Consider the following 13,349-nt stretch of genomic DNA (forward strand, 5'->3'; position numbering starts at 1 on the left):
TTGACCCCTTGATGGACCGCAGAGTGAGGGATGTCTTTTGTCTCTCCTATGAATGGGGTTGAAGTCATGAGGTGGTTAAAATGCTCCTCCAAAGCCCTGGCAGTGGGTGAGATCCGCTCAGAGTTCCTAAAAGGTCTGTATGTTGTGGGGCTGTCCTGGTTGACACGCCTCTACAGCATCACATGGACATTGGGGATAGTGCCTCTAGATTGGCAGACCCCGGTCTGCCAGTCTGCCAAACTCCCTTTTTAAGAAAGGGGGCCAGAGGGTTTGTCAGAACTACGTAGGGATCACAAGCTGTGAGTCATGATCAAAAGAAGTTCCAGCCCGGATGCAAGCGCCGGGATTAGTTTCCTCCTTAGTGTGTCCCTTTGAAATAGCACCAATAAGGGAAAATCCGGAAGCTAGGTCATTCAGGGGTGGAGCCCCTGTTCCTTCACATTGAGAGGAACCAAATGAGGTGGCTCAGGCATCTGAGCAGGTTCCCTTCTGGACGACTCTGGTCTGGTGAGGTGTTCCGGGTATGTCCCACCGAGATGATGTCATGAAGACGGCAGGACAACGGTTGAATTTACTATTTTTAGCTATTTAAAAGAGCTGGTTACGGGAACTGGGTGGCGAGCTGTCTCTGTCGCTTGCCCTTGGTCCCGGTGGTGCGGTGGTTTGCTTCCCACCCGGGGACCACGCTGATACTCCGCCTGGGTGTATCCATGTAATGTAGTTAAGACAAAAATAGATAGTTTGGATAAAACTGTCGATTTTGAGATTTCTACAAAAATAGTCTCTTGATGTCTCTATTTTCATTTTCCAGCAGCACAAACGTTAAAATAGTAATAGAAGTGTATGAAAATAAGCAATTATCAGAACAAATGAAACACCGTCTTCACCCTACAACTCCCCTCCAATTTTAATGCACCACACAACTGGGGGGGGGGGGGGTGCTTGTAGGGGTGCCATCGGTTGAGGACCGCGGTATAGAGCAGTGCTGCGGTCCCCTGTCCGTGTCCCCGACCCCCCCCCCCCCCCTATCTGTTTTTTTTAATGCACCACATACACTCAGTAACATGCTTGGGAGGCGGGCGGATCGGAACGTGGGAATATCATTTCCCTCGGCTCCGGTTCACCTGCTCCTAATTTTAATGCACCCCCCCCCCCCCCCACACACACACACTTGTATATACACTGGGTGGGGTCACATTCACGGTTTAGGGGTAGAGTTCGCCAGTCGGCGAGCTGGCGGACTCAGTAACAGGGGTTAACTTTCACAAAGAACGCTGGGGTGACGACCGGGGCCTTCCCCCGCTGGGCCTGGGGTTCAGGGGTGTCGGCCGTCCTCCGGTGCCCCCATCTCCCCTTCTGCCCCCGGTGTTCCGTCCCTCCACGCGGCGGGGGGTGGGGTGGGCGCGGCTGCCTTCTCCGCTCCGCTGTCCGGCCCCTCTTCGGCGCCGGTGCCTGGGTGCGGGGGGTCCCCGGGGGCTGGGGGTCGGGGGTTGGGGGGCTGCCGGTTGGTCGGGGTGGGGTCGGGGGTGGGGGCGGCTTTGTTGAGGGGGGGGGGGGTTGCGGGGTGGGGGGTGTCTGGGGGATTGGGGACCTGGGGGCGGCTGGGGCTGGGTTGGGGTGGATGGGGGGCGGGGGGGTCGTGAGGGGTGCGGCGGTTGGGGGCCGGTGAGGTGCCTGGCGGGCCTGCAGTGCCCCGTCCTGCTGCGTTGGGTCGGGGGCGCGGGCCGTGTTGGGGTGGGGGGCGCTCCTGCTCCTGGGTTTGCTCTCCGGCCGGTGGCCCTGGCGGGGCCCGGAGGTCGTCCTTTGGCGCTGCCGCGGCCTGGGGGGCCCTAAGGTGTTGCGCTTGCTCTGTCCTGGCAGGGTTCGATGGGGGAGATTTTCATGCATGCCAGATCCACCACACCAGCATCTATCGAAACTCAGACACAATCTGCTTTCTCCTCAGGTCATTGAATCGGTGGAGGCTGGTGTCTGTGGATCTCACTCGGCTTCGTCTGTCCTTCCTTCCTTTCCTCAGTCTCTCCTTCGGTCTCTTGAGGTCTCCCTGATTTTTTATTTTTTTTTTGGATTTGTTGGAATTTAGATGTTTCTTGGGTTGGGGAAGAATTCTGGTGGGTGGCCCGGTGGGTGGTGTCTGGTCGGTGCTGGATTTCACCTTCCTTGGTTTTCTTTGGTCCCCTCGGGTCTCCTGACGGCGGTGTTCGGTTTAGGTGAACGGTATGGGATTTTTTCTAATAGGTTTTTGGTGAGCTAACAAATACACGCACGCACACACGCACGCACGCACATACACATACTCACCCACATACAAAAAAAAAAATATATATATATATATATATATATATATATATATAAAATATATATATATAAAAAATAAAAAATTAAAATAAAGAGCAATGATGATGACATTTCCGAATGAACAATACTGAGCTCTTTATAAAAAATAAAAAAATAAAAAAGGAACCATCTTTTTTCCCCACAAAAAAGAAACCCGCTCCCGCTGATGACGATGAAGGACGAATTAGTCCTGCCTTCAGGGAAGTGTCGATGTATTCCTTCATGGCCGCCTTTTCTGGTCCTGATACTGAATTCAGGCGGCCCATGGGAATGGTGAAACCCAGAATCAACTCTATGGCACAGTTGTAGACACGAAGTGGTGGGAGCGACATGGCTTTGGTCTTGTTGAAGACTTCCCCGATGTGATGATAACAAGAAGGTACAATGCTCATATTTGGCAGATCAACTGGAACGAGTAGCTCTTGGATGGACATCGCCAGGCCCTTGAAGAAGACGTGATAGAGCGCTGTGGAGTTCCACACACTCTGCCGCGAGAGTGCGCAAGTGGATGGCATAGTCACTCACGGAGTCTTTGCCTTGTTTTAGGCTGCTTAGCTCTCGGACCTTTTCCCGGTCCGAACAGGCTGGATCAAAGACTCTCTGAAGAGCAGCTCGGAAGTCCGTGAAGTCCGGGAAATTGTGTGCCCACTCTGCCAGTCAGGTGGGAAATCATAAAAGCCGCCCAGGATCGATCTGAGGGAAAGGCCGGGGGAGAGTGCTCAAAATGGATGTCAGTTAGTCAGAAATGCCTTGCATTGTCCAGGCTCCCCCGAGAATCCCTCAGGGGAGGCTAGCCTGATTCCCGACCCGGTATACGACACGGGCGTGGCTGCTTGGGTCTCTGGCTTGAAAGGAGGGGTAGTGGTGGGACTCAGGTGGTCCAGCAGGTCCCATACCAGTGCTGAGAGCTGACCCATTTGCGCTGCCATGGCTGTCTGAAATTCCTCTTGCTGGGAGAGACGGGTTTCCTGAGCCCGCAGCGCTGCGACCATTTGCTCCCTCTCTGCTGGGTTCATACTGGCCAAAGTGTACTGACACGCTGAGGTGGATTTAGGACTCAGGCGCGAGGAAAAAGTTGGCCACCAAGGCAGATATTTATCAAACATAAAACACCTCATTTTGAGGGAAAAAACAGGCTATAAAATGTGAAACTAAGGGCGCTCCAAAAGGGAGGATATCTAATCTACAAACAAACAAAAGTTCACCCCTAAACTAAAACTATACTTTGGCAATGAAAAGTTACAAACAAAAGTTCACATAGAAGACAGGACAACAAGGCTGAAGACTGTGACTGGGCTAGAGTGATCCTGACGAAAACACTTTGGCTCCACACAGGGGAGACGCAGACTATTTAACACATGAGGGTAATGGGAAACAAGTGTACACAATCAGAAATCAGGGTTGACACTGACACCAGATGAGGAAGAGCAAGTGACCTGAAACGAAAGGAGAGTTAGAATTTTCAAAATAAAACAGAAAATCACAAGACAGTAAAAGCCTAGACAAGACAACCTGCGGTGTGACAGTTATTACGTTATTGAAAATTTTATTTGAGTTGATAATGATGTGATTTGTGGTGTTATAGACCTATATACGATAATAGCCCATCACATTGAAGCTAGGGTTTCACACACTCGACGGGTGACCAATGGTCTCTTCAGATTCCGTCTGTATCTAAAAGTATTAGTTGAATTTGCACATTTATTGATTTCTCCGTTGAATTTAAAATTATGCTGGTATGCCATTACGCTAATTTGTGCCACCTTTAATTTTTATAGTAAAACAGGAAAAAACAATCCCTTGCACACTGACTAGGACTTTATTTAGTCCAAGTTTTAGAGCGAACAACGCGTTTCGCGTCCAGCGTTATCAGGTTCACCTCAAATCTGACAATCATTTTCAGGTGTGCTTAAATTATCATGACTTTCCCCTCCCTCGCTCTCTCTCTCGAAGCAAGATACAAAAACAAATAATCATAAAGTGACTTATTAACTATTAAAAACATTATAGAAAACAACTCAAAACTTGTGAATCATTGATTCCAAGTGGTTCAACAGTGTATAGTTAATGAATCCAAAATGTTTATCTTCTCAGAAGCTGTTTGATGCTGTCATCACCTCCTGGATTACACACTACTTTTTCAATGGCAATAAATCTAAGGGAAGCTGCAGAACCATGATTTTTATCTTTATAGTGTCTAGCAATAGCATAACCAAGATTATTATTTGTAATGGCTGCTTTATGTTTAGCAATATGCAAAATTAGATTACGCTTTGTTTGGCCAACATACATCATGCCATATGGGCAAATAAATACGTAGATTACATCTGTAGGCAGACAATTAATACATTATTTTGTCCTGCATTTATTATCGGAATTTGGATGATTAAAAGTTTTTAATTGTGTTGGCACAAAGTGCACATTTTCCACATCTGTAGTCAGAGATGGGAAGTAATAAAGTACAAATACTTTTTTTATTTACTTTTGTAGTTTTTTCAGTACTTTGTACTTTGTACTTTCCTGAGTCATTATTTTTTAACTACTTTTTACTTTTATCTGTTACATTTTAACATGAGTATCTGTATAGAAAAAACAGCATCAATGTAAGTGACATTGACGGTCCGCCAATCATATGAAGCATTACACATGGCCTCCTACATCCCAGCTTGTGATTGGCTCTACGACACGCGATAACATGACATGCAATTGGCTAGATTAGAGCAACCCGTAAATATGAGGGTAATGCACGCCGCCACTACAGAGGATAATTTGAATTTGATAGCAAGTCAGAGAGTCAATTGACCGATGTATCCCCATTTTTGCTCCATTAGCTAATATCTTTCAATTTGACATAGGAGGAACATATGGTAAAAATAATTTTACCTACTTTTACTCATCAAGTACATTTCAAAGCCTGGACTTTTGTACTTTTACTTGAGTAGTTATTTGAGTGAGTACTTTTACTTTTACCAACTTAGTTTTTTACACAAGTAAATGTACTTTTAAACAGGTAGAGAATGCCAGTACTTTTCCCATATCTGTCTGTAGTTCCCATGAACTTGCTGAGAAAGCCAACTAGTTTGTAAAAGGTCAATGTACATAGAACTAACAACAGTATCTCTCACATTTCTGCCTCTTTTAAAACAAAATCGTTGTCTGGATACTGATAGATGGTTAAACTAGGATCACATTTTTAGCATGTTCCAATGTTTATTAATTGGTTTAACTTCCTTTGAAGCTGTAGAATATTCAGAAGCACAAGTGATTCTATTTACATTTTCATGGTGAGAATGTGTGGGGGGGTTAGTAATTATTCCCTCTCCCTTTTATTAGCCTTCTCAATTGCCCTCTCAATTAATTACACATCCATCATAGCCCCTCTGTTGAAACCGTTCAGCCGTTTCTTAAGCCTTAATTTGGTAATCCTCATCATTACTACATATTCCTCTCAACCATGAACTGCCCATAAGGAATGTTATTGATGAGTTGATCGGGATGAAAACTGGTTGCATGTAAAACAGTGTTTCTATCAATATTTTTGCGATAAATGTGTCTAACTTTCTATTGTCACAGAAATAAGCAAATCTAAGAAGTGGATCTCTTTTTGACTATATTCCATAGTGAATTTCAAATTAGGATATGTAGCATTAATGTAATCCTTAAATGCCTTAAAGTCATCTTTAGTGCCTGTAAATCCCATCAATATAGCATCAATAAATCTGTGAAAAAATAAAAATACTACCACAGAATGGATTATCATTAAATATCAGAGGTGGGCGCGTCAATTAATTTTGAGCATCCGTCATTAGACATACGTCAACAGACAGGACACCCTTCCGTCATCGTCAATATTTCAAGCTGAACGGCATTGTAATCGTCAATCAGTCATTCGTCATTCCCTCAGCGTATTGGGCATCTGCCATGACATCCATCGTTGATTGACTATATTTAATGTCAGGTTGGCATAGAAATCGATGCATTTAGGCATTACTGACACATAATTGTAGAAATAGCACACAGCACAGCACGCTTCCAAAGCCATTGTGAGACCGATTACCGTCATGGTTTCATGAAATAAAATTCCAAAGGTATTAAAAATACAACAGGAACATATCTACATAAAATGCAGGTTTTATAATTGTGAAGAAGTAAGAGTCATTGTGCTTTATAGACATGGTTTCAATTGATGTGTCACCAATTGCAGTGTGTAAAATGGAGATCACCGAGTGGCTGTTAGCTCACAAATGCTGGGGGAAGATCAGTTCGAGGCGTGCCTCAACGTCGGGTGGACTTAAACGTTTGTTTGACTCCGCTCACATGGATTTTTCAAAATGGTTTAAACAATTTTTTTTCTAACAAAATTTGCAGATTTAATGATGCGCCATCTTATGACGTAAAGTTATTTTTTAAAACCACATTATAGAGCATCCAAAATTACAAACACTCAAGCCTCAGTCAGCCAGATGGGAATAGGTGGATGTTTTTGCACGTGAGACAGGCACGTGAGTCGGGCACACCTGCTGTTGCTTCATCTACTCTCCTAACTTGGAAGTCATTGTTTCCCACGCCATGCAGTCATGGTTCCATAAAAGAAAAATCCACACAGTCAGTAAACTGTATGTTTGTTCGGAGAAAGATAAAGTTGCGCATTAAGATAACAACAATATATGCCTAGCCTCTGTAGTAGATTACTGGAGGGGGAACAAAAGTAACAACTGATTTGCATTTCCCGTCTAACAGCCAATTAGAACGATTATTACCAACATCAATTTGTATAAAAAGCAAAATGACAGAAAAATCTCTTAATACTTAATACTAATACCATTTTAATCACTGCTTTTTACTTTAAGTTTGTTTATGTCTGCACCATGAATGTGCTGAGCAAGATTGAGTACACATATTTCACTTTATGCATTTCATTTAATGAAACCATGACTGTGGAGCGCACAACAAACAATGACCTCCAGCCATGTTACATACTTGTCATGATGCGAAGGCAATGACGTTGACAGTCTGAGTATTTCTTTAAAGTAACTGTTACTGTGATTGTGACTTTGACAGTCTGATTATTTATTTAAATTAACAGTTACTCTTTTCACACTTGCTATGATGTCCCAATGTTACACAATGCAGGTGGTGCTATTGCGTAACACAATTACATTACCATTATCCTTTAATGTTGTTATTGTCAATACTGCTTGAGAGACTTTGCAGAGGTGGCCATCGTTACCCACTTCCATTTCTCATCAAGTCTGTGATTGATGGATTGAGGAATTTATTGCCAGATTGACGATTACATTGACGGACGCAAACCCCCTTCCGTCAATGCTTAGTTTGTCAAGTGAGTTAAGTTTCCAATCAATCGTCAACAAAGTGGGTGTTTGTCATTGACAGATTGAGGGATCTTCTCTTAATGTTGACGGAATGCCCACCTCTGTTAAATATATGTTTTTCTTCCCACAATCCCATATATAATTTAGCATAGTTGGGAGCAAATACTTGTGCCTTGAATCTGTCCAAAACATTTTTTTGTTTAACATGAAATAGGTGGACTTCAGAATAAATTTCGTCAATAAAATGAGCAGTGAGGACATCCTTCGTAGGTTCCAAGTAAAAATCCATAGCATCCAAACCACCTTCATGTGGGATGTGGGTGCAAAGGGCTTCAACATCAAAAGTGTTGTTTATGTTTATGTTTTTTAGTCCGTTAGGAGCAATGGTTGCTGCAGTTCAGTGCAGCCCGTGGGGTGTTACCAATGGTTTGATTTGTTATATTCATTTTGGAATTAAGTTTGCAGGTGACTAAAATAGCAACCTACAATGTAAACGGTCTTATTAACCCAATAAAGAGAACCAAGATATTGACTAAATTGAAGCGAGACAAAATTGAGTTGCCTTTTTTTGTTGTTGCAGGAAACACATTTAACAGAGACAGAGCATGAAAAATTTAAACGATTGGGTTTCAAAGACCAATACTGATAATCATATAAGGCAAGACACAGACGTGGGGTTTCAATATTGATACTAAGCAAAATTAGCTTTATTCCATTGTTTATAAAGAAAGATACTGAGGGAAGGTATATTTTAGTAAGGGGGAAGTTGGGTGACTCATTGATTACATTATTGAATGTTTATGCTCCCCCAAATTCTGAATGGACTTTTTATAAACAGGTGTTTGATTTGATCATATCTGAGACACAGGGGATTCTTATATGTGGGGGTGATCTAAATATAAGATTGAATCCAAAAATGGATGCTTCTAAGGGTGATATATCCCAACCTAGGCCGATAAACAAATACTTCAATGAAAGGTATTAGAATAATAGATATTAGACACTTTTATAGACATATAGGGCACATAACACACTTTGGGGGGTGGGGTAGGGTGGAAACACCGTCTTCACCCTACAACTCCCCTCCAATTTTAATACACCACACAACTTGTGGGTGGGGGGGGGGGGCTTGTGGGGGTGCCATCGGTTGGGGGCCGCAGTATAGAGCAGTGCTGCGGTCCCCTGTCCGTGTCGCCCCCCCCGCCCTATCTATTTTTTTTAATGCACCACATACACTCAGCAACATGCTTGGGTGGCGGGTGGATCGGAGCGTGGGAATATCATTTCCATCGGCTCCGGTTCACCTGCTCCTAATTTTAATGCACCACACACACACACTTGTATATACACTGGGTGGGGTCACATTCACGGTTTAGGGGTAGAGTTCGCCAGTCCGCGAGCTGGCGGACTCAGTAACAGCGGTTAATTTTCACAAAGAACGCTGGGGTGACGACCGGGGCCTTCCCCCGCTGGGCCTGGGGTTCGGGGGTGTCGGCCGCCCTCCGGTGCCCCCATCTCCCCCTTCTGCCCCCGGTGTTCCGTCCTTCCACACGGCGGGGGGTGGGGTGGGCGCGGCTGCCCTCTCCGCTCCGCTGTCCGGCCCCTCTTCGGCGCCGGTGCCTGGGTGCGGGTGGTCCCCGGGGGCTGGGGGTCGGGGGTTGGGGGGCTGCCGGTTGGTCGGGGTGGGGTCGGGGGGGGCGGCTTTGTTGGGGGGGGGGGGCGGTGGTGGGGGGGTGCTGGGGGTGGGGGGTGTCTGGGGGATTGGGGGCGTGGGGGCGGCTGGGGCTGGGTTGGGGTGGGTGGCGGGGGTGGATGGGGGGCGGGGGGTCGTGGGGGGGGGCGGGGGTTGGGGGCCGGTGGGGTGCCTGGTGGGCCTGCAGTGCCCCGTCCTGCTGCGTTGGGCCGGGGGCGCGGGCCGTGTTGGGGCGGGGGGCGCTCCTGCTCCTGGGTTTGCTCTCCGGCCGGTGGCCCTGGCGGGGCCCGGGGGTCGTCCTTTGGCGCTGCCGCGGCCTGGGGGGCCCTGAGGTGTTGCGCTTGCTCTGTTCCGGCGGGGGTCGACGGCTCCCCTCTTTGGTGGAGATTTTCATGCATGCCAGATCCACCACACCAGCATCTACCGAAACTCAGACACAATCTGTTTCCTCCTCAGGTTATTGAATCGGTGGAGGCTGGTGTCTGCGGATCTCACGCGGCTTCGTCTGTCCTTCCTTCCTTTTCTCGGTCTCTCCTTTGGTCTCTTGAGGCCTCCCTGATTTTATGTTTTTTGGATTTGTTGGGGTCTGGATGTTTCTTGGGCTGGGGAGGAGTTCTGGTGGGGGGTGTCTGATCGGTGCTGGATTTCACCTTCCTTGGTTTTCTTCGGTCCCCTCGGGTTTCCTGGTGTTCGGTTTAGGTGAACGGTATGAGATTTTTTCTAATAGGTTTTCTGGTGAGCTAACAAATACACGCACGCACGCACGCACGCACGCACGCACATACACATACTCACCCACACACACAAAAAAAATAAATAAATATATATATATATTAAAAAAAAAAAAAAAAAAAAAAGAGCAATGATGATGACATTTCCGAATGAACAATACTGAGCTCTAAAAAAAAGAAAAAAAAAAGAAAGAAAAAAAAAGAATAATAGATATTTGGAGGGAAATTAATCTGGAGGATGAATTTGGAGGGAAATGAATCCTTCGCGAAGGATTATATTTACTATTTTAACACACACAGGGCTTATTCAAGGATTGATTACTGTCTTGCTTTTGGCAAAGATTTAAATAGAGTTGTGGATTGTGATATTGGTGTCATGGACATTAATAAACTGAATCAAGTGAAGGAACAAATTAAGAAGGACATTGTTGAATATTTGGAGCACAATGATAATGGTGAGATTTCTCCTCCGATATTGTAAGACACATGTAAGGCAGTACTCAAAGGCAAAAATTATAGGTTATGGTGCTTACTTAAGGAAGAGTGGTCGAGAGGAGTTAGATGGGTTACAAAAATAACTTGAAGGACTATTACCTGGCTGCTCAAATAAGACAATAAATTTGTTGGTGTAACCCAGACTATTGTGCAAAGTGGAAGGAATTGGAAAGCTCAATAACAGAGGAATTTCCTATTCAAGCTGCAATTGGCAATATAGATTTGACAAATACTTTGATTGAATTGGGTATTGGATCTCTTTTTCAATAAAACTAGGGAGCACCTTAGGGAGGCTGTTAAGATCTTGAGATGGTGGATATGTGACCCAGAATTCGTTCCAGCGACACATAATTATAATACATCAGATTTTTAATAGCGCTTTTCTTTCAAGAAACTCAAAGACGCTTCACAATGGATACATTATTCATGCACTCACACATTCACAATGTGGTGGCGATAAGCTACTTAAGTAGACAGAGCAGCTCTGGGGCAGGCTGACAGAAGCGAGGTTGCAACTACGGCCTTCCGACCACCACCAAACATTTGCACCTTCCATACAATGTCTGTGAAGTGCCTTGCCCAAGAACACAACAACATATGACTTGGGGAGAGCGGGGATCGAACAGCCGACCTTCTGGTTACTGAACAACTGCCACACATGCTGTGAGGTTTAAGAGATGGGCCTTGCGGGGTTTGACAGCAAATTGCACCTCGGACAAAGGATCCATAAATAATTTTCAGAATATTTAGATACAGTTTAATTTGAGCAGACAAATAATAAAGCCTGGGCAGCGGGTACTCATGGTGCGATTGTTTTAGATTGCATTATATTTGTTTTATTTGTTTTTCCTGTCATACTAACCTGCCTTGAATGATACATATCTTTTTAGCAACATTTTAATTGTAGTTTTGTCTTCAGGTGGTTATGATTGATGCTGCCACCCCTCTCACTAATGTCCATTATTTGGGTGCACCAAGAGGTGAGATGTATGGTGCTGAACACAATTTGGAGCGTTTCACCCCAGACACGGTTGCAAGGACCAGACCACAAACACCAATCAGTGGTCTATACTTAACAGGTAGTCATAGCAAAGGCCCACTTGATACAAGACTGTACTTAAAATGTACAGTATCTAACTGTGTGTCTGTTTGCAGGTCAGGATGTGTTCTGTAATGGCATGGCAGGAGCTTTGCATGGTGGACTACTCTGTGCCTCGGCTGTCCTAAATCAGATCCTCTATATTGACCTCCTAGCTCTTAAGAACCGCCTAAAAAAAAGAAAGGCAGATCATAAGCTTACCTGAAAGTAATTTGATTTACTCAAAACCCGTTTCCCCAAAATATGACTATCCCAGTAACAAGATACAATCTATGTAATTGTCTCGTATTACACAACATCAGAATTGAAATAAAACCATCAAGATGTAAAAATTATGTTTTTAGAGCTTTAGTTCAAGTGTTTGGATATATGTTTATAATGTTTATTGAATAGGTTTGAACTAGTTGTGTCTAAAAAGTTAACACATAGCACAAGAAAGAGGTGACGACGCTGACAAAGGCTCGAGTGACAACCAAAACAGCGAGCAAGAGCCAGCGGAAGCGGCTAGCATGAGCTGATGGGACTGGCTAGCAAGATCTAGCGGGGCGGCCCTCAAAAGCGGCTAGTAGGAGCTAGTGGGAACGACTAGCAAAAGCTAGCGAGAGCAAAGCAGAGGGAGAAAAGCCGTGGGAGCCTGAATCATGGGACTCTGTGACAACCACCTCTGGGCACCAGTAGTAGCAAGCTGCAGTTTCAAGGTTTGTAACAGTGGTGTAGTCCAGGGTATACACGGGTATAACCACTTCTTTTTCAGTCAGCATTGAGTATACCCACTTCTTTTCAGTCAGTATTGAGTATACCCACTTCTAAATCCCCGCTCATGCGCACCGTTCAGCCATGGCCTACCCTCCTCAGCCTCTAATTGGCTGGTAGCCCCTATCTACACTGATTAGATTGGCTAACCTTTGGCATGAGGACTGATGAGCCAATCGGAGGCAGAGTAGGGCGGGTCATGTCGAGGAAAACCATCCTTCACATGCTCCCCCGAGCCACAAAGGTGATCCAGAAATTCAGCTCAGGTGAACTGATTTACTCTCGTACACGGAATACTTGATCACGACGTGGGTTCGATCCCGTCGCTGGGCGATGTCAGTTAGAAACTAATGCTCTAGTTAAGTTTTATAGTAACTAGGCTAGTACTTGATTTTTAAGTATGGGTAAGTTAAAACACAAGAATGGAGACAAATTGTTTAAGATTCAGCATTCAACAATACTGAAGTCTAACCAGACTGTTTTTCACTATTTTTGTTCATTGTTCAAGTATTGTACCCTGTTTTATAACATATTTTTGCCTCACATTTTACATTATTTTAGGCTGCTTGTGTTACAAAACTGTTCTTAACAGATCACGATAATTTTATTATTATGAGCAAGTACAAATGACGGATTTTTAATTCTTAAATGTCACCGTTTCTAAAAGAGGATGTTTTTCTGGACTACTTTAAAAAAAAATGGTGAAAATATAGTATACCCAGTTCTCCAGGGACCACTACACCACTGGTTTGTAGGCCTCAAGCCAAACAGATTCAGCTAAAAATCAAGAATCCCCACATCCTGTGGTTAAAAGGTGTTAGTTTCTTTAGCAACCAACTGCAAATACTGAAACTAACCATGCCTCCGAAAAAGCAGCCAGATGAAGATCATGTTTCACTTATGGTGGT

The 13,349-nt window shown here is 44.7% G+C and overlaps 1 protein-coding gene across 2 annotated transcripts in view; it reads left to right on the forward strand.

The window, feature by feature from the left end:
• Positions 1-12,012, forward strand: part of LOC147154885 (all-trans-retinol 13,14-reductase-like) — a 55,932-nt gene extending 43,920 nt beyond the window's left edge. For both annotated transcript variants that reach the window (XM_086066731.1, XM_086066732.1), the window contains exons 11-12: positions 11,509-11,668; positions 11,745-12,012. In XM_086066731.1, coding sequence (XP_085922857.1) covers positions 11,509-11,668; positions 11,745-11,893 — 309 coding nt within the window. In that variant the 3' untranslated portion in view covers positions 11,894-12,012. The remainder of the gene's footprint in view (positions 1-11,508; positions 11,669-11,744) is intronic.
• The last annotated feature ends 1,337 nt before the right edge of the window (positions 12,013-13,349 follow it).

The sequence above is a fragment of the Leptonotus elevatus genome, unplaced genomic scaffold (genome assembly GCF_054856555.1).
Source record: "Leptonotus elevatus isolate MCC_2025b unplaced genomic scaffold, RoL_Lele_1.0 HiC_scaffold_23, whole genome shotgun sequence".
NCBI lineage: Eukaryota > Metazoa > Chordata > Actinopteri > Syngnathiformes > Syngnathidae > Leptonotus > Leptonotus elevatus.